Source organism: Drosophila mauritiana, unplaced genomic scaffold (assembly GCF_004382145.1).
Source record: "Drosophila mauritiana strain mau12 unplaced genomic scaffold, ASM438214v1 Y_02, whole genome shotgun sequence".
Classification (NCBI taxonomy): Eukaryota; Metazoa; Arthropoda; class Insecta; order Diptera; family Drosophilidae; genus Drosophila; species Drosophila mauritiana.
Window position 1 is genome coordinate 9,750 of NW_022881541.1, and position 22,168 is coordinate 31,917.

General features: G+C 37.4%; 2 protein-coding genes across 2 annotated transcripts; one reads left to right on the forward strand and one right to left on the reverse strand.

The window, feature by feature from the left end:
- Positions 1–11,017: 11,017 nt before the first annotated feature.
- On the forward strand, positions 11,018–12,245 carry LOC117149949 (serine/threonine-protein phosphatase alpha-2 isoform-like). The gene has a single exon (XM_033316847.1). The coding sequence runs from the start codon at positions 11,125–11,127 to the stop codon at positions 12,064–12,066; it is 942 nt and encodes a 313-aa protein (XP_033172738.1). The 5' UTR covers positions 11,018–11,124; the 3' UTR covers positions 12,067–12,245.
- A 1,691-nt stretch (positions 12,246–13,936) lies between these two features.
- Positions 13,937–16,462, reverse strand: LOC117149950. The gene is made up of 2 exons (XM_033316848.1): positions 16,385–16,462; positions 13,937–16,053 (listed from the first exon to the last, which is right to left on the reverse strand). The coding sequence occupies exons 1-2, from the start codon at positions 16,460–16,462 to the stop codon at positions 14,140–14,142; spliced, it is 1,992 nt and encodes a 663-aa protein (XP_033172739.1). The 3' UTR covers positions 13,937–14,139.
- Between the last annotated feature and the right edge of the window lie 5,706 nt (positions 16,463–22,168).

Below are 22,168 nucleotides of genomic sequence, written 5' to 3' on the forward strand. Positions count from 1 at the left end.
AGTTATCCAACCCGTAAATATAGCAATCTGCCCCAGTTGATAAACAAATTTCAAACTCCCATCTCAGCAGCATTGCCTTGCCCTTGTATTTGTCCTTGTAATTGCCGCCAACACTTAGGCTGCATTTACCTTTGTGTTTGTCGCCAACACTCAGCCACCCGATAAATAACCAAAATTAAAGTAAACAGACTCTCCACTTGGAGACCAAGCCATGATCAACTTATTGGGCTTCAATCAAACTACATCAGTCAGCAAATTTCAATTTCAAAGTGCTGTGAAATAACTTATGTTTAGGATAAAAGTTCAAATAGCTCGAATCAAAAGGTTCTGACCGAGGTTAATTGGATCAGGATTAAGAATTAGAATTAGACAAGATCGTGAACAGCTTCAAGCCAAAGATAAGCTAGTAATAAAGTGTCTTGTAATAGTATAAGTGAAAAAGTCTATCACCGAATATATGTTAAAAAATAAAAAATAAAATCAATTTTTTTAAATAATTAAATAGTAACAATTTTAATTTCTATGCGAATGCGAATTTTAATAATTTTTCTAATGTATCGATAGATATTGGGGAATAAAATGAGAAAAAAATTTAAAAATGTTTCAAGGTGTGGCCGATGGCTGTAGGGCGTTAGATTGGGCGTGGGAAAAAGTTTTTTGGCAAATCAATTGAAATTTGAGCGACTAATAAATGTATGAAAAAATATCAAACATTATTCAATCAAAAACAAACAAACTACAATGATTTAAGATAAGTGGTATAGTTTATAGTGAATCTACTTGGAACCGAGAAGTTAAGTCGACTAATCAAGTCGGGACTCTCAACATCACCACAATAAGGGGAATTGCTTTCTCGGATTATTCCCTGATCTAACATTTCTTTTATTTGGTTTTCTACTTCCGTATCTAGTCCGGGTGCGTATCCGTAAGGCTTTCTGTATACTGGGTCATTATGGAATGTTCTAATAGTGTGTTTTACGTTATTAGTGAATGTGAGCTGGTCTCCCTTCTTATATTGAAGGTCCTGGAATTCTTTTAGGAGGGTTATTAATTTTGCTTTTTCTTCGGAATTTAAGTGGTCTAGCCTAAAGGAATTATTCTGTGTATCTTGAATATGTATTTCTTCTGAAGGAAGGAAGGCATCGATCATTTCGTGCACGTGTCCGTATATTGTAACTGTACGGGGTCCGTAATTTACTGATGTAGTTCCTTCGTCAAGTAATTGTCGTCCTAAAATCAAGTCGTATTTAGTTGAAAAAGGATATATCAAAAAATCGTATGGTTTAGGGAAAAGATTATTTTTTGGTAACGTTACTTTCTTTTGTGCAATGAACTGGCCATTACTTGAGTTTATTTTCTTTGCTATCTCTTGGATTGGTAATTTGAAAAAATTTTGAGTGGCCTTATTTACTGTTGAGCCTGTGTCTATTAAGCATTTTAAATTGAGTCCTTTGTGTTTAATAATTATGAATTGGCTTGTTCCGAGGCTTGGGGCCTAAAATTCTCAGCCGTTTCAGCTTCTGTTATTAATTCCATAGGAGTTTCAGTTGGCTCTTCTCATGCCTCTGCCATCTCTTGTAGCCAACCGGATGTTGTTGTGGGGGGTCGTAAGGCATGTAATAAATCGGGATGTTGTTGGGGGGCGGCCCGTAAGGCATGTAAAGATCGAAAGGATATTGGGGATGATTCCCGTAATGCATGTAAGGATTGAACTGTTGATGAGTTTGGTCTAATTCTTCTTGGTAATGAGCCTCATCAAAACTCATACGTGATTGTCCACTGTCAGACGGTCGTTGTCTCTTTAGTGCTGGTCCACCAGTCGTTATATTTTCTCTTGTATTTAGTGCGTTTGAATAACTAAGTCCTGGTCGGTTCTGGTCAAATGTAAGTTGACGATTCAATGGTCTAGGTTGAGCTATAACATTTACGTTAGGTTGAGGGTGAAGTTGACGGTATTGGTATTGGGAAAACGGATTAGGGTTAGTTCTGGGTAATTGAGGTGGTATATATGAAATTGGTTTGCGAATTGTTAGATACATGGCGTTGTATGATGGTTGGAATGATGTTGTATGATTATAGTAGTTAGTTGTTTGTCTGTGAGTTGCATTGTTAGGTGATTTAATGGGATTTGAGACTGGCTTTGTATTGTTCTTGTATGTAGTTGCTATTTCATAAATTCCCTTTTCTTGCAATATATTTATTAATGATCTTAAATTTGGAATTTCGCATTTAACTATTCTTAACTGTATGTGAGTTGGTAATCTTAGAATTAATGTTTCTATACTGGTTCGTATTAGTTGGTTATAAAGGGTAGTTTCTGCAGTGTCGCTTTCTAAGTCTAACTTATTTGTTAATATCTGCCGTCTACGTTCGGCTTCTACTAAAAATTCACGAACGTTACCTCGGAATTGGGTATTCCGGAAGTCCTCCAATAGTAGATGATTTGGTCTCTGGGGTTTGTAGTTTAGGATCAGATGAGTCCTGAGTTCCGTCCAGGTGGTGAGGTTCGTAACTCCTAGTGTGCGGATGACCTCTCCCGCGATGTTGCGCTCAATGTGTCCGAAGATGGTGAGCTTCTGCCGTTCGTCGGTCGTTTGATATAGTGCCAGAACGGGTCTGTGGGTTCCCGTTGAAGTGTTCGACTCCATTTATTTGTCGTTCAACTTGAATCATGTTCGAGTCGGACAGCATTATTGGGCTGTGTGCTGCTACTGCCATTTTTTTTTTTTTTTTATTAGAGTACAAAATGGTTGGTTTCTTTTTTTTTTTGTTTTTAAATGTTTATAGTTGCTGATGTTTCGTGAGTAGCGGTTATTTCATAATTTTATTATTGTTATTTTTATTTTTGTATTGTATAGTTTTAGTTTATTTTTAATTTATTCAAACTTTATATCTTCAGTTTTTTGTTTGTCTTCATTTAAATTTTATTCACTCTTATTGATTTTTCACTTATGTTACGTTTGAAGTTTATAACTCTCCTCTCTTGAAAACACGTTAAGATTTATTTCTTTTGTTATTTTCCGTTGAGCTTAGATAGAGTTTATTTAGATATATATTTTCTTTGAGTGTATATAGTTTTGTTTTATGTGCACTTATTTAATAGTTCGTATTAAAGATTTTTTTTTTTTAACTGATTGATTTGGGTTTACTTCCTTATGTTTTGTTTCACTTAGATTGTAATTTTTCCCTTATTTGGTAATTCCTTAATATATTTAGTTTTAGGTTCTTTTTTTTTATTTTTTATTTTCCAGCAATTCACTTGTTCGGAGTAACCAAAAAAAATTTCTGGATTTATAGCTCCGGTAAATGTTGGAAGTTCACTGTTGTTTAAACAGATGTGTCTCACTGTTCTTTTATGGTAAGTGTGGGCGTATTAATGGTCAACACTTCACTTTCACAGCAACACTACGTAAGTTCTTTGGCGGATAACACAGATTACAGGAATTAAAAATTATATATTTTCGCATCAAGCAATCTTTGAGTTATCCTACCGACTGCGCCAGTTAAATAGTTTTTTAATTGAGCCGAACAAATGATCCGTATTTAAACTAAGATCAACTCCGAAATAAATTAAACACTGAATAAATTCGGTTTTGGTGTTTATTAAATATCGGTTTAAGACTTATTGAACTTTACGGTATAACTTTCAACTTAAGACTAATTTCAAATGTGAGTGAGATTGAGGAGGGGCCTCTATGGGTTACAGAAATAAAGAATAGGAAAAAAAACGGAATATCTCCCAAGGTTGTGAAGTGAAGTAATAGACGATCGACACGCAGATAACGCAGAAAATAGCTTTAAACGGTAAAATCATGTGATGTTCTTGGATGTTTACGTTGAGGAGAGCCTCAGAGACAGCAGACGAAACTGCTAGGTCAGGCTTGGGAATCCGTTTACAAGAGCGGCCCAGTTTGGGTGGCGCGAATATTCAATTAACTGAGCGTGATGAGTTGGCGTGAATACGTCACTATATTTATATATATTTCAACGAATCTAGTTTACACTCTTTCGTCTTAGCTGGTTTAAAAAATTTAAAACATTCCCAAATGTCAAAAAATATATTTGTGATTAAGATTATTATATCGGTCCGAGGTCTAGGCTACCAATATGATAGTTTCATGTTTATAAGGAGATTGGGAAGATATAGTATATCTTACCTCAATATATCTGTCATTGCCTTCTGAAACCTAAGTAACATAATAAAGGTTATGTGATATTCGGTTTTGACTCATCCTTGCCAAAAGGAGTACACGGCGACCAACGATATAAGCATTGACTCACACCTTCTATTGGTGACTTATAAATAAAGATTTAAAAAAAAAATAAAAAAAACAGAATGAAGAGGGACTGCCCTTCTTAACAGATGGCCTATGGACTCAGTCAGTTCTAATGTAATAAAAGTTTACAACGGCTGTTTGACGGATATGAGCATGTGTTTTAGAACTATATATCTGTACATGATGTTGACCACCAAGAAGCTTTAACCTATGCTTTTATCTATACAAATCTTTGTCTAGTGCTAGTGTGTCCCGTTACTCAGCTAGTGGAAATGTCAACGCGAAATTTCCAAAAATTTTAAAATTATTCAAGTAAAATAAAATAAGGTGAAAACATTATAAAAAAATTTACAATTAAGAAATTACAAAAAATTAAAAAATATCAAAACATTTCGAAAAGGTACGGACAAGGAATTTGGTACAACGTGCGCTGCGTCTAGTCCCTAGAATCTGTATGCTTAATCTCAACATTCTAGCTTTTATAGTTCTCGAGATATCGACGCTTAAGCGGACGGAAAAGTGTAAAACTATTTATGCTCGGAAAGGCCTCCTTCTGCCTATTACATAGTTTTCAAAGAATCTAGTATACCTATATACTCTACGAGTAATGGGTATAATTATTGGTTAGATATGCTAAATCGGAAGTCGAGAAATGCCGATTTCATTTCTAAACAAGAGAGAATGCTATAGTCGAGATTATCGTTACTCAGCTATTGTGTAAGTTATCCAACCCGTAAATATAGCAATCTGCCCCAGTTGATAAACAAATTTCAAACTCCCATCTCAGCAGCATTGCCTTGCCCTTGTATTTGTCCTTGTAATTGCCGCCAACACTTAGGCTGCATTTACCTTTGTGTTTGTCGCCAACACTCAGCCACCCGATAAATAACCAAAATTAAAGTAAACAGACTCTCCACTTGGAGACCAAGCCATGATCAACTTATTGGGCTTCAATCAAACTACATCAGTCAGCAAATTTCAATTTCAAAGTGCTGTGAAATAACTTATGTTTAGGATAAAAGTTCAAATAGCTCGAATCAAAAGGTTCTGACCGAGGTTAATTGGATCAGGATTAAGAATTAGAATTAGACAAGATCGTGAACAGCTTCAAGCCAAAGATAAGCTAGTAATAAAGTGTCTTGTAATAGTATAAGTGAAAAAGTCTATCACCGAATATATGTTAAAAAATAAAAAATAAAATCAATTTTTTTAAATAATTAAATAGTAACAATTTTAATTTCTATGCGAATGCGAATTTTAATAATTTTTCTAATGTATCGATAGATATTGGGGAATAAAATGAGAAAAAAATTTAAAAATGTTTCAAGGTGTGGCCGATGGCTGTAGGGCGTTAGATTGGGCGTGGGAAAAAGTTTTTTGGCAAATCAATTGAAATTTGAGCGACTAATAAATGTATGAAAAAATATCAAACATAATTCAATCAAAAACAAACAATCTACAATGATTTAAGATAAGTGGTATATAGTTTATAGTGAATCTACTTGGAACCGAGAAGTTAAGTCGACTAATCAAGTCGGGACTCTCAACATCACCACGAATAAGCTTACAAATAAATACTGTTCCAAGCATAGTTCTACGGTTAGCTACGGAAGGTAAATTAATTAAAAGTAGTCTACTGGAATAAGGTGGTAACGGTTTGCATCCAATTTAGGTGCCGCAAGGCAAAAAGTAAAAAGCTTTTTTGGACCGATATAATGCGGTCCGAGTGGACAAAGTATTGTGGACTCCAAACAGGTGATCCATACTTAAGAATCGGACGGACTAACGAAATAAATAAGGTTTTAGGCATGTAAGGATCAATAAATTCCTTACACCACCTTTTTTAAACCAAGCACACCCCTGGCCTTATTGACAATAGTCGAAATATGGTCAGAAAATTGTAGTTTAGGGTCCAGAAGAACACCAAGATCATCAACCCGTGTTATTCTGTCCAAAGGGCACCCACTTAGAGTGTAAGTCGTGCGTATTGGGTTGATACGACAAAAGGTCATAACTTTACACTTGGAGCCATTTAGAAGAAGAAGCGGACCAATGTGGCTCTAAATGAAACCTAATAGATCAAGTTTCCTTTCTACAGAGTCAAATGCTTTACTACAGTCAGTGTAGATGACATATGTTTGAAGATACCCTGTATTACGAAAGAAGTTAGCTCCAAGGGGTTAGTGGTTGTTGATCTGCGTGTCATAAAACTGTGCTGACACGGTGATATGATTGATCTACAAAGGTGCAGCAATCGAGGAGTGATAACATTTTCGAAAAGTTTTGGGATAGCCGACAATTTAGAGATTCCTCTGTAATTGCTTGCATCTAGTTTGCTACCTTTTTTATGAAGAGGAATCACAAAGCACTCCTTCCATATATGAGGGAAGATGGGAAAATAAGATAAGGTAAACAGTTTCAGTAGAGGCTTGCACAAGGCTTCCGCACAGAATCTGAGCACACAGCCAGGGATTACGTTGGGACCTGGCGAATAGACAGGTTTAATACGCTAAAGATCGTTAAGCAGTGAGCTTTCGTTTATAGTGCGGCAAAATATTATATTCGACTTAGATACCGCATAAGAGTATGACTGTTCGGAATGAGGTAAAGTTGAATATGTTGTTTGAAAAAACTTGGCAAATAGATCGGCTATTGCCTGATCCGTTGTAACCGTAGTGTTTTCAAAAAATAGCGAGGAAGGGAAAGAACTTATTTTTCGCTTAGTGCTAACGAAATTATAAAACTGTTTCGGATCCTGTGCAAACTGGAACTTACAACGGTTTAAAATTTTTTTGGAGCACTGGGCAGGGCATTAAGCACGGTAAAGTTTAACCGAGCGCTTAAATATTTACAAAGGATGGACTGAGAGCCGGTATTTTTAAATTTCATATAGAGTCTGGACTTTACATTTCTTAGGTGTGTCAACTTTTTATTAAACCAAGGAGGTTTAGAGATTGACGGATAGTACATCGGAACACAAGAGTCAAAAAATGATTTAATTGCGGTATAAAACATATTAATCGCATCTGCCATTATGTTGCAGGAGTAAAGATCGGACCAATAAAAGCCAGCTATAAAACAGGGAATTCGCTTTGTTGACTTCTCTGAATTTACTTTTAATACCGTACCTATGTCGATTGCCCCCTCGAAAGTTGGATGGTATGGATCTTCAGGTTGAGTAAGAGGTACTACCCTGGACAGAAACACACTTTCCAAAAGTCGACCAAGAGAATTTGGAATATAATTAACTTGCGACAGCGATAAGTCGAGCAAGCCGTCAATAAAGTCATGTTGTGCTAAAGGGAGAAGGAAATTCGATTGTTTTTCTGGGGACCACATTGTGCCAGGTATATTAAAATCACCTAGAACTACCAATTGGTCCCTGTCAGAAAGTTTATTCAAGATGGACTGGATAGCGGACAGATGATTCTGATATTCCGGGAATTCAGAAGATGGCGGAATATAGGAGCACATAATATAAACTAATCTGTCGGAAAAAGACAGCTTTACACGTACGAATTCCGAGTTACAGGAATCGTCCAAAAGTAACTCCTCCGACGCGAGGGTAGATCTAACCGCAATTAAGACTCCACCTCCCCGTCTGGAGGGACGGTCAAACCTATATATAGTGTACATACCTGGGAAGACTTCAGAGTTGAGTATCTCCGGCTTTAACCAAGTCTCTGTGAGCACTATAATATGGGATGCAAATGAAAGACTATCACAATACAATTTGATTAATTTGCTACGCAAGCCTCTAACATTTTGATAGGAGATAGTAAGTTTTTTAGTTAGTTTTTTGAAGAGGAAGAAGATGAAGAGGCGGATAGTGCAGTGGTCTGGCCACGTGAGGGAAGTTTAATTCCCACGGGCACCTTTTTCTTATTTTTGATCTTAGCTTCAAACTCTTTTACCACCATACTATCCGGCCAAAAATCACCCGAACATATGGTCGAAAAGAGCTCGTTTGGGACAGTTATCTTGAATGATGATATGTTCCTAGCGTAAGAGAGATTAAATTTTTCCACTTTTATATTATCGGCTTTTGTTTTGTCTTGTATATAAGACAATACATCCGACGATGTTTGATCAGGGGAAAGCCGAGAAACAAAAATTTGTTTCTTTAGTGGAACCACCGCGAGGGGTTTTGGCGCTGCAGATTGTATTTCTGAAGCGCCAACTTGTGCCGGTAGTCCGGACTCAATGTTCCCTTGTGGTGGTAAACTAATCGAGACAGGTGGAATCACTGGTTGAGAAACCAGTGCAGACAATTCGGAATTTTTAGCAATCACAGGGTGGGGTCCATCCACAGCTGATTGATCGGATTGCTCCGAATCTTTTTTAGCTGCTGATCTTAGCAGCATATGTGGATTTGCTGCGATTGACAGCTGATCAGTTGTGGAGTCCTGTTGATCATTTGCCCGTGGTTGCGGGGCCTTAGGCAGCCTACCACCAGAGGCTTTTTTGCGCTTTGGAGATTCATCTAATAGCTTAAGGCCATTAAACTGTGAATTAAGCGCGGAAAGAAGATCATCGGCTCGACGAAAACTATCTCTAGCTACGCCAAAACTGTTGATCAGTTCTTTCAAGACACCTTTAGTTTGGCGCATAAACGATTTCATCTCGTTCGCAACCACAAGGCAAGCATCACAACAGTAATTTAGATTTTTACCCTTTGCTAGGTCATCACTTGTACGGCCATTAAAACCAGCGCACTTAGTACGCACCATTCTATCACATAGCCAACAAGTCATTTTTGGCTGCTCAGGTTTTATAACCTGGCAACAATTTTTATAAAAGCAGACAACATTTACGGTTTCCATGTTTAACTGAAATCAGACCACTGTGCGTGCACGAAAACACAAGACCAAAACTTTCAAGCGAGCTGTTAAAAGAACCGCACGAGAGCAGTCTGCACGCTGAAAAATTTAGATTTTGTGTGGGAGAGCGAAAGAGAGAGAGTGAGAGCGAAAAGTGCAGTTTAGGTGCATGCAAAAAAACAACACCAAACACCACTGCGAACAACGCACAAAAAGGGAGAGTAAACAAAACAAAGAGACGAAAAATGCAAACTACTTTGTATATTTGTTTAAACTACTGCACAAATCACAAAAGAATCACTCGCGAAGCGAACGGATCTTTAATAATTATGTTTAAATATATGATAATTAAAGAAAATTATTTAAAAACCACGGCTGGTTTAACAAACACAAATAAAAACCGGGGAGCGAAAAAAACACGACCGTTCGCTTTGAAAGCTAATAGACGCCTGACCTTCTAGTTTAGTTTTCAATACTTAGCAATTACAATTTGCGCTTATATTTCCGTACTTTACTATTGCAGCAAAAAGACAAAATGCAAAGGAAATTATTATAACTACTGTAATTTAAAACATAAATTTTTCAAAAAGAAGTCATTACATTGAGAAAAAATTATTTTATAAAACCGACCACTTTATGTGCGCTTTTTTGCTTTATTTCGAACTCCGCCCCTGTTTTTACCCATCACACTAACACTCTACTAACTCAGATCGCCTCGAATGCCGGGCGTGCTGATTTTCTCACGTTCAGTGCTTGCTGATGGAAGTTGAAAATTAACACAAGCGGTTTCCTTTTGCTTCTGATAGAGCTTATAACGGTCCTGTCACGGTCGCCATGTAGTTGCATTCTTCCAAAATACAGTTGGTTTTTATTTCATATCTCCCTTTGACCAGTAAACGGTAACTTGTTTTTGTCTTTTGTAACAAGTACCGTGTGGTCGTCCATTTACCGCTTGAATTGAAGTCAACTGCGCAATATCTCTTTCGATAATATTATTTTCATTTCAATTTTTAGGAGCAGGGAAGGTCCCTCTCCATTCGAAGTCAACTCGTAATTGACTGCCTGATCTGCATATAAAAATTTCATAGCCTAGGTCGGGGAGCAGCGCTGCCGGCGTAGCCTGCAGCTTAGCGATGCTTTTCTATGCTTATTATCGATGCTTATATACGTTATAAATATATATATAAACGTGGGAGCTTTGTATTACGCATACACTAGGGCTTGACTGTATATGTACACATTGTAAGGGAGTGCTACAATGTGCTTGTATGTTATGCAGTATATACATATATATATATATATCATATATATATCATATACAGTACAGTAATTAGCCGATATGTGTGCATACTACACAAGAAGAATAATAGTACGCTAGTCAATTAAATAAACTAATTTCGTAAAAAAAAAATTAAAGTTGGAAGCTGAACATTGCCGTTGTCTATGTCATCAAGAGTGTCTGTTTTTTCTTTGTTTGATCTCGCCCATATAGTTGAGTTCGTAAATTTTTTGGTCGCTTTACGCAGGGAATAATTTGTAGATAAGGAAGTTCAAAGTTTGCTAAGGTAGTATTGAAGCCGGTTATCTTTGTCTTCCCTGAGAATTTTCGAAACATGTTCCAATTTGTTTTGTGGGTAAATAAACTGGAGTCATTGTTGTTTTCTTCTAGCCCACCATGTAATGTAATTAATATTGCATGATTTTATTGTTAGGTTCTCGAATGTTATATTTCTTGTAATGCAGAAGTCAATTAAATTAATCAAAATTTATTTGTGTCAGTTGGCCAGTAAGTCGGGTCTCCTGAGCTTAGAGCACGGCTATAATTGTTTCTTATTGCTTCATACAGTTGACGTGCCCCAGACCCCTACTGAATTCTTTTTAAATTCGAAGTGTAAAAACTAATTGGCTTTGCGTGGAGTTTCAAAAAAATTTTTCTTGAGTGTCAATTATTTTCGTATGAAATATATTTAATTTCCAATAACAAAATTTTGATTTGCATTGGTTTTTTTCCACCAACAAAGCGCAATATGTCACTGCAAATGACGACCCTTACGGAATTAAACAATATTGATCAGCTTATTTTGCGAATTATTGACACTCGCCGTCTCAAGCAGCTTAATTTAACTGAAACGGATATACGGTTATTATGTAATAGATCTCGGGAAGTTTTTATGTCGCAATCAATGCTCCTCGAGCTTTCGGCACCGGTTAAGATCTGCGGTGACATACACGGTCAGTTTACGGACCTTTTGAGGCTGTTTGACTATGGCGGATACCCGCCAGCGTCCAATTACCTATTTCTTGGAGATTATGTGGACCGCGGCAAACAATCTATCGAGACCATGTGCCTATTGCTGGCCTATAAAATAAAATACCCAGAAAACTTTTTTCTCCTTCGTGGAAACCATGAGTCTGCTGGAATTAACCGCATATATGGATTTTACGATGAGTGCAAGCGGCGTTACACCATAAAACTTTGGCGAACCTTTGTCGACTGTTATAGTTGCATGCCAGTTTCCGCCATCGTTGACGAAAAAATATTTTGTTGTCACGGCGGTCTCAGTCCCGACTTATTAAATATGAATCAAATTGGACAATTAGCCCGACCATGTGACGTTCCTGACAAGGGCTTACTTTGCGACCTCCTATGGTCAGACCCCGACCCAAAGATAATGGGATGGAGCGACAACGACCGAGGCGTCAGTGTTACTTTTGGTGCTGACATAGTGGGAAAGTTCGTGCATCGTCATAAATTCGATCTCATTTGCCGAGCACATCAGGTTGTTGAAGATGGTTACGAGTTCTTTGCAAAGCGACAACTAATTACTATATTTTCTGCACCAAATTACTGCGGCGAATTCGACAATGCAGGTGCTATGATGTCAGTCGATGAGACATTAATGTGCTCGTTCTACGTCCTTAAACCTTCAAAGAAGGCTGGCTTAAGGAAAATCCACTCAAAGAGTTAAATTCGCTTTGAGGGCGGCACGGGTTATATACCAGCAACCCCATATATAAGTTTTCTATGTAAATTAAAATATTTGATTGATCTCTGGTTTCAATACGTGGTCCAAAGGCAAGCATGAAAACACAATTAAGAGGCCTTATTGAAATAAATTCAAATAAAATAAAGAGCAATAAAATCAATCTAGTGAGTTACAGGTCGCCGTTTTATTTTAATTAGAAATTGTTGTGCTTATTTGGAATAGGGCTAGATTTTTGAGGCACAGTCAGGTGGTGACCAGAAAATAAGAAAATAAGGAAATAGTAATAAACAAGAGAGAAGACCAAACATAAATTTAGTTAGGTCGCGCAGCGATGAGCACCAGTTACGCTGGCGCAGTGACCACCTATTTTCACCTTCACATTCACATTTTATCCCTTTTCCCTCCCTCTTCCACAATATTAAGCCCCATACTGCTTCCGTCTTAAAATATCATTATTGATATTGTTTTCGATTCGAAAGTTTGTCCGAAGGGAAATACGGTGCAATGAGTAACAACAAGGCACCAGGCGATGATGGTATTGATGCGATTGCATTAAAACTACTCCCACCCTCAAGCATAAAGTTCATCACTCACTTTAACAAGTGCCTTGAATTTGCATACTTTCCGGCACCTTCCTGTGGTAGTAATGATACCTAAGCCTGAAAACCCTGACACCAATCTCCCTTCTTATCGTCCCATAAGCTTGCTGCCGTGGCTCTCTAAGATACTCGAAAGAGTATTTTTAAGCAGAGCATTGCCAGTTATGGACGAAGCTGGCCTGGTCCCCGATCACCAGTTTGGCTTCAGGCGTCGCCATGGTATCCCAGAGCAATATCACAGAATCGTTTAATGCATTTTGGACGCATTTGATAACAAAAAGTGTTGCAAGCCTTTGATCGGTCTGGCCCCAGCCGTACTTATAGTTTCTGGAGACCTTCCTCGAGGGTCGCAAGCTTGCGGTGAAATGTTGTGAAGCGCGCTCTGACCATAAAGTCAATTTTGGGCAGGTGTCCCCCAAAGCAGTGTCCTTGGCCCTCTGCTATACAATGCATACACGGCAGACCTACCTGTGCTGCAGAGCCCGCGCTGACGCTGACGACACGGCATTCCTGACCTTGGGAGACACTGCAACCTAGGCCTCCGAGCTGATACAGAAAGAGCAGTTGCACGATGTCGATTCGTTCTTCTGCAAGTGCAGAACACAGCACCCTACCTCTGGTACACATCCTTTAATTTCCCCACCATCTGTGTTTTACGCTCCAGTCACTATTTCTACCTACAGTTGCAGTAATAATAATAGCAACATAAGCACATTTCGTGTTTGTCCCAGCGTTTCTGTATTTTCTGACATTTTTTCACTAAACTTAAATATTACAATGATTTTCAATCGTTTTTTTCTTTTTTTTTTTGTATATTTTATTAATTGGAATTAAACAAGTTTACTGCTACCTATGTGGCAGCTTTACCAGGTTTTACATAAAATTTTACAGCATAGGCATACCAATATATACATTACTTATACATTACTTTACAAATAAAGTTATTCTAACAATATTTAATTGATTTCTTCTTTTTCATGAACAAATAATTATAATAATCTCGATAGGAGATCATGTGGGTGGATTTTATTTAGCCTTCTTTTTTTTCGGGGGATGGATAAGCCTTCTCGCCAGGGTGTTGGGGTGGGAACCTAGTCGCCGCATATAACTTTCCGCATGGGTCCTCAATACATCGCCGAAATGTGGAGCCGAGCATGGAAATTCCAGAGCAGTTCAAAGGCAAAATTGGAAACATATATTTTAAAAAATAATTGGTAAAACAAATTATTTACAAATACAGATATTTTGGCTCGTTATCCTGTTGAAATGCCCAAACCAACGGCATTTCCTCCTCGGCATATGGCACCATCATATTTTCCAGGATATCTGTGTAAATGTGCTGATCCATGATGCCTTGAATCCTATGGATCGGATCTACTCCATAGTATGAAAAACACGCCCATACCATGATGTTTGATCCGTATCTTGGCATATTCTATTCGCTTTGCCACATGCTTCACATAAGAAGCATTAATACGAGCATAAAAACAACTGGGTCTTGATATACTATTATGTCCCGTGTTTGGTTGGAAAATTTGAAGGCAAATATAATATTTGCTGATGTACCAGCGTTATATCTTCCTCCGAAAGTACACATTAAAACAAGATCACCTCGGTAGCATTTTCCTCCTATTGGATATAGTTCAGTATATAAGTTTTTATCCCAATCAGAAACGGATTGCATGCTATAAAATATATATATTATTACAAATGAAGCTAAAGAGAAAAAGAATATTATTATTTGATAACTTTGGCCCACTATAGGCCGTTCCAGGTGACATTTTAAATTCATTGGGACTACAATTATTGGCATACCATCTGCATCAAAGTCACTAATATAATTACAACGACAATGTATTCCAAAGTATATACTTTTGTTTAATTCAGGCATGCAAGCAAAGTTTTGCCATCTCGGTTCGGGTCGAGCATAGTTCCAAATTCGACAACTACGTATGTCAGTGGTGAAGGCAAAAAAAGCTCCAGAATGGAAAAAGTTATTCCACGGTTCAGATATATTAGCAGCGCGAAGATAAATATAAACAGGCTTAGATTTATCGCAGCGATTCCTTAATAACAAAGTGGTTGATTGTAGGACTCCAGCTCTCACTAGACAAGTAGAGCTTTCTCTTTCCATTTCATTTAATTCTGGTATATTAGTCATCCGTATTAGCACGCAATAATCTATATCCGCTTGAGTAAAAGTAACTCCGAGAACTGAATGACCAAATAGTTCAGTTCGATACATACGAACTTCTAAAGGAGTATACACACAATCATGAATGACATTTTCGATATCTTCCTCAGGGTCATCAAAGTCTATACCACGATTAAAGATCTGTCGTGACGGCTCATTTATTGAATCACCTTCCGAAAAATTCATTTTCAATTTTGAAATATATTGAAATGGTTCGGCAACCTCTTGAGATTTTTTCCAAATATTATTTATTGTATATGCATTAACTACGAGTACTTGAGTGTGGGACTCCTGCTCAGGATACCACCAGTATTGACTTTGCTTGTGACTTCGTATAGAAATTAGCACTTCGTCAGTTCGAAGTCGTCGTTTTAATTCATCAAGAAGTTTGTCAGTAAAAATAAGAGTATGCATAGAATCCGCGGATTGAAATTCTATGCTTCTATCTTGGTCTAAGTCAAAACTTTCCATACGCATACTAAAAGTAGATCGCTCTATTAGTTTTGGACCTTCCTCAGGATGAAGACGGCGTGCTGTGCCCATTCCCATATAAAATAGGCAGCTGCTTAACTTCCAATGAGCATGTAACCAGTTATTAATATGCTCTAAACCTTGAGGTCTTAGAACAGACATTTGCTCAAGCCTATTTCTGAAGTTATCAATGTTTAGGCAAGATTCAGATTCTGCACGACATTGAGATTTCGGTATGTACTCCCACTCTGTATTCAATTTGTTAAGAATATCGCACAGTTCATTCACCATCGTTTCATAATAAATATCCATTAAAGTATTAAGTTCATTACTATTAATTATTAACCTAAAGGTGGAGGAAATTAATTGTAGCATTCTTGCAACTACATTAACTTCCATGTCATCAAGTGGTTCCAAGGACAAAACAACCCTCTTTGTAAGGCGAACGAGGTGAGCGAGCTGGACTGTTGTTTGTGGTTCATAAAAGTAAATTGTATCAATAAAGTTAAGAAGCCGTCCTTTTGACTTTATTAGCTTCGCTACTTGATATAATAATAAAAAAGCCTTTTGCCAATCTGCATATTCAAACCAATGACGTGACAGAGATAGGGCCTCTTTTACAGTGTTATCTGAATCATCCATTTCCAATCGACGTACCTCTACAGTTACTGTAACGTCGTCACATACAAAAAAATTATGGCATATCTATAAAAAAGTGTACGAAGAATTTTAAAATCTTGTATAGAAACATATGCTATAAAGCTGGATATATTGAATTTTGGTTCACACTATCGATTTCTTCTCGTAACAAAATAATAAATAAATAAATAATAAATAAGTTCTGAATGTTTGCCTTTTCCGGAAGATATTAGGCATATCAACAGCTCTTGATGCGGTCTTCGGCGTTCTTTGCCGTTCAGCGTCGTTCTCTCGTCACCGTTCGTCTTCCTTGATATTCCGAAACGTACCGGCGCAAGCGTAGCTCCAAAACAGTAGTTAGAACAAGCGCACAAGTAAGTCGAATAAGAATCAATACGAGAATCAGTTGGTGTCCTGCGATATAATCGGTCCTAACAGACCCCGTTTTCATATATTCGGACAGTGTCTTCCTCATTTCCTAGACTAAGCCGTCCAGATTTTTGAGGAGAGCACTTGCTATGGCGGAAAAGTAATGCATTTGAGGCTTGGCGCGAACTTTTGGTAACGAACTGTTTTTTCACGTATTACAAACTACAAGTCGATGCGGCTAGCTCAGACATGTTCAAATTCAAAGAATAATATAACCCATCCAGCTTACATACGTCCTCACTAACATCTCGAATGCAACTCCCCCTCCTATTGCTATTCTTCTTAACACAATAAAAAAAAATCGAAAAAGAAACGGACGTACAGAAAGACGGGTAAAATGAGAAATAAATTAAAAAGTGTTGAACAGAGTGGGCGTGACTCATACTTGAGTGTTCTTTTTTTGTTTTCGTGTTCAATATCAAAAGATTTTTTATTTGTTGTAGAACGAATGCTCTGATTGAATTCTTTTGCGGCACTAATAAATTTTAATTTCTCTTAATGCGTTTTCTTAAAGTTGCCTATATGCACAGCTCCCCATTCTTTTGAAATTTTCGGTATATAACAGAGTTTATATTCAATTAAAGCCGGTTTGTTTCAATACTCGAAGGTCATATAAATGTAGTAAGTTTACTTTATAGTGTTACTTTATTGTTTAATGACAATTGTTTTTAGTACACTTTATATTGTTTAATGACAATAGTTCTTGCTTATTATTATTTAATTGTTTGATGACAATTGCTTAGCTCTAGTTGCATAAGTATATAGCGCGATTGAAAAACTCGTGACTGCACTCGTTCACCATTCTACTCCAACTGCTTCTTTTGTTTTTTCCGTTAATAAGCGTTGCCCCTGCGCGTTACTCTCTTGCTCTCTGTTTCATAGTTCATTTTAGTTCCCTGATCTGGTTCATTTCCCACAATCGGCCCTCCTGATACATCATTCGACCCGAATTTATTTCCCCACGGCTTCATATATTCTGCGACTGTTGATGTCTTAAAAGGTCCATCGTCGTCTCCGAGATTTTTTACGTCATACCTTCCGTGCTTGTTTATCTTAACAACTTTGTAAGTTCCTAGAAATTTTCATTTCAACTTCTAGGCGGTTCTACTATTGATTATTTGCTGCACTTTACTGAAATGCTTATACCAGTCTCCTGCACTCCCATGACTTAACTTCGACAGCATCAACACTACTGTCTTATGAATTCTCTCAATCTGACCATTTCCACGTGGTACACCTGTTGTAATCACTAGATGCTGAATTTTCTGCTCCTGACAATACAACTTAAATGTCTGTGCAGTGAACGCAGTTCCCCTATCAGAGATAATACGTAAGGGACTTCCAAAATTAGTAGCCTGACGCTCTAGACAACTTATAACTTCCTTTGCTTCTGTGCTAAGATAAAATGTGGTGGTAGCGCTTGCTCGTCATTTCCATTGGCCCAACATGGTCAATGTGATACGTCAACAACGGTCTATCTCCCTTTTCAATCGGGGTCAAGAAACCTTCTTTCTTCCCAGCTTTCGAATTAAATACAATACACTCCACACAACTGTCCACAACACGAACAACCTTTTCTTTAAGCTTTGGTATGAAGTAAGATTTCTCAACAAAATCTTGCGTTTTCTTCCCAGCAAAATGTCCATGCTTATGAACAATTGTGATTATTTCATTTTCCATCTCTGACGGTACAACAACAAGCTCGCGATTAGGATCTTTAAAAAGTATTTGGTTTTCTGTATAAAAATCTTCATAACCTTTGTTTTCTACAATGCTTCTCACTACTTTCGTCCATTCATCGAGTAATTGTGCTTGTTTCAAGCGATGTACAAAAGTATCGCTCAGCATAAAACATGATACTCTACTCAACGCATCAACATGTCTCATTCTGCCCTCAAAGGAACGTCCTTCTTCTTCATGGTCATAGTGAACGCGTTGCAGTCAGTCACAATTTTAAATTTCAAACCTAACACATACACACGCCACTTCATTAATGCACCGATAACTGCAAGAACCTCAAGCTCATAAGAATGATAATTTTCTTCGCATTGGTTAGTCTTACGACTCATGTATTGAACCGGATGAAACAAAAAATCTTCTGGGTCTTTTTGTAATAATACGCCACCGAAACCATATTTTAAAGCGATTGTATGGATTTCCGTTTCTAATTTAGGATTGTACAATTTCAATACGGGTTTAGAAGTTGCCTTAACAGGTCCGACAAAGGCTTAGCAGTCACTGCAAAATCCTTGACAAATCTACGAAAATACGACGTCAATCCTAAGAATCTTTGAACACCTTTTTTATCATTTGGCAACGGAAAATTAACGATTTCACTTGTCTTCTCTCCAGAAGGCTTAATAGTACCACACTCAACTATATACCCAAAAAGTTAACTTTCTTTTGCAACACCTGACATTTTGACCAATTTATTTTTAATACATTTTTACTGGCAACACTTAACACCTTCTCCAGCTTTACCAATCCTTCACACACATTTTTACTGGGCACAATCATATCGTCCATTTATACTACTACATCTCCACTGTTGTTTAGTTCCCTTTAGACTGCCATTATGAATCGAGTAAAAACTGCAGGTGAGTTTGTAATACCAAAGGGCACATACAGAAATTCGTACTGTTGTGGTTGCTATAAAGCTGGATCTATTGAATTTTGGTTCCAAAGCTGTCGCTGTCGAGCACACGTGCTGTAACACACTATCGATTTCTTCTCCCTACGAAATAATAAATAATAAATAAATAAATAATAAATAAGTTCTGGATGTTTGCCTTTTCCGGAAGATATTAGGCATATCAACAGCTCTTGATGCGGTCTTCGGCGTTCTTTGCCGTCTACTGTTCAGCGTCGTTCCCTCGTCACCGTTCGTCTTCCTTGATATTCCGAAACGTACCGGCGCAAGCGTAGCTCCAAAACAGTAGTTAGAACACGCGCACAAGTAAGTCGAATAAGAATCAATACGAGAATCAGTTGGTGTCCTGCGATATAATCGGTCCTAACAGACCACGTTTTCATATATTCGGACAGTGTCTTCCTCATTCCCTAGACTAAGCCGTCCAGATTTTTGAGAAGAGCACTTGCTATGGCGGAAAAGTAATGCACTTGCGGCTTGGCGCGAAGTTTTGGTAACGAACTGTTTTTTCACGTATTACAAACTACAAGTCGATGCGGCTAGCTCAGACATGCTCAAATTCAAAGAATAATATAACCCATCCAGCTTACATACGTCCTCACTAACATCTCGAATGCAACTCCCCCTCCTATTGCTCTTCTTCTTAACACAATAAAAAAAAAATCGAAAAAGAAACAAATTAAAAAGTGTTGAACAGAGTGGGCGTGACTCATACTTGAGTGTTCTTTTTTGTTTTCGTGTTCAATATCAAAAGATTTTTTATTTGTTGTAGAACGAATGCTCTGATTGAATTCTTTTGCGGCACTAATAAATTTTAATTTCTCTTAATGCGTTTTCTTAAAGTTGCCTATATGCAGAGCTCCTCAATTTTTTGAAATTTTCGGTATATAACCGAGTTTATATTCAATTAAAGCCGGTTTGTTGCAATACTCGAAGGTCATATAAATGTAGTAAGTTTACTTTATTGTTTAATGACAATTGTTTTTAGTACACTTTATATTGTTTAATGACAATAGTTCTTGCTTATTATTATTTAATTGTTTGATGACAATTGTTTAGCTCTAGTTGCATAAGTATATAGCGCGATTGAAAAACTCGTGACTGCACTCGTTCACCATTCTACTCCAACTGCTTCATTTGTTTTTTCCGTTAATAAGCCTTGCCCCTGCGCGTTACTCTCTTGCTCTCTGTTTCATAGTTTATTTTAGTTCCCTGATCTGGTTCATTTCCCACAATCGGCCCTCCTGATACATCATTCGACCCGAATTTACTTCCCCACGGCTTCATATATTCTGCGACTGTCGATGTCTTAAAAGGTCCATCGTCGTCTCCGAGATTTTCTACGTCATACCTTCCGTGCTTGCTTATCTTAACAACTTTGTAAGTTCCTAGAAACTTTAATTTCAACTTCTAGGCGGTGTACTATTGATTATTTGCTGCACTTTACTGAAATGCTTATACCAGTCTCCTGCACTCCCATGACTTAACTTCGACAGCATCAACACTACTGTCTTATGAATTCTCTCAATCTGACCATTTCCTCGTGGTACACCTGTTGTAATCACTAGATGCTGAATTTTCTGCTCCTGACAATAAAACTTAAATGTCTGTGCAGTGAACGCAGTTCCCCTATCAGAGATAATACTTAAGGGACTTCCAAAATTAGTATCTCCCTTTTCAATCGGGGTCAAGAAACCTTCTTTCTTCCCAGCTTTCGAATTAAATACAATAAACTCCACACAACTGTCCACAACACGAACAACCTTTTCTTTAAGTTTTGGTATGAAGTAAGATTTCTCAACAAAATCTTGCGTTTTCTTCCCAGCAAAATGTCCATGCTTATGAAAAATTGTGATTATTTCATTTTCCATCTCTGACGGTACAACAACAAGCTCGCGATTAGGATCTTTAAAAAGTATTTGGTTTTCTGTATAAAAATCTTCATAACCTTTGTTTTCTACAATGCTTCTCACTACTTTCGTCCATTCATCGAGTAATTGTGCTTGTTTCAAGCGATTTACAAAAGTATCGCTCAGCATAAAACATGATACTCTACTCAACGCATCAACATGTCTCATTCTCGTCCCTGAGCGATGTTCTATTTGATAATCAAAGTCTTGAAGGTATAATGCCCACCTAGCTACCCTCAAAGGAACGTCCTTCTTCTTCATGGTCATAGTGAACGCGTTGCAGTCAGTCACAATATTAAATTTCAAACCTAACACATACACACGCCACTTCATTAATGCACCGATAACTGCAAGAACCTCAAGCTCATAAGAATAATAATTTTCTTCGCATTGGTTAGTCTTACGACTCATGTATTGAACCGGATGAAACAAAAAATCTTCTGGGTCTTTTTGTAATAATACGCCACCGAAACCATATTTTAAAGCGTTTGTATGGATTTCCGTTTCTAATTTAGGATTGTACAATTTCAATACGGGCTTAGAAGTTAGTTAGGTTTAGAAGTTGCCTTAACAGGTCCGACAAAGGCTTAGCAGTCACTGCAAAATCCTTGACAAATCTAAGAAAATACGACGTCAATCCTAAGAATCTTTGAACAACTTTTTTATCATTTGGCAACGGAAAAACGATTTCACTTGTCTTCTCTCCAGAAGGCTTAATAGTACCCCCTCAACTATATACCCAAAAAGTTAACTTTCTTTTGCAACACCTGACATTTCGACCAATTTATTTTTAATATATTTTTACTGCAACACTTAACACCTACTCCAGCTTTATCAATCCTTCCTACACATTTTTACTGGGCACAATCATATCGTCCATTTATACTACTACATCTCCACTGTTGTTTAGTTCCCTTAAGACTGCCATTATGAATCGAGTAAAAACTGCAGGTGAGTTTGTAATACCAAAGGGCACATACAGAAATTCGTACTGTCCCTTTTGTGTTACAAAGGAGTTATATTTCTGGGATTCCAACTCAACGGGCACATGAAAGAAACCGTTAGTTAAATCCAAAATCGTATACACCAAAGCACTCTGAAGCTTTTCGATAACAACGTCAACCTGCGGCATTGGAAAGTGATCACGAATTATCTTTTCATTTAATTTCCGATAGTTACAACACAATCGTTT

Bases quoted from the DNA above. Each gene is read 5' to 3' on its own strand.
- LOC117149949 (XM_033316847.1), top strand. From the start codon at position 11,125: ATGTCACTGCAAATGACGACCCTTACGGAATTAAACAATATTGATCAG.
- LOC117149950 (XM_033316848.1), bottom strand. From the start codon at position 16,462: ATGAGGAAGACACTGTCCGAATATATGAAAACGGGGTCTGTTAGGACC. The intron at 16,054-16,384 runs GTATTGATTCTT...ACTTTTTTATAG, and splicing joins CAGGACACCAACTGATTCTC to ATATGCCATAATTTTTTTGT.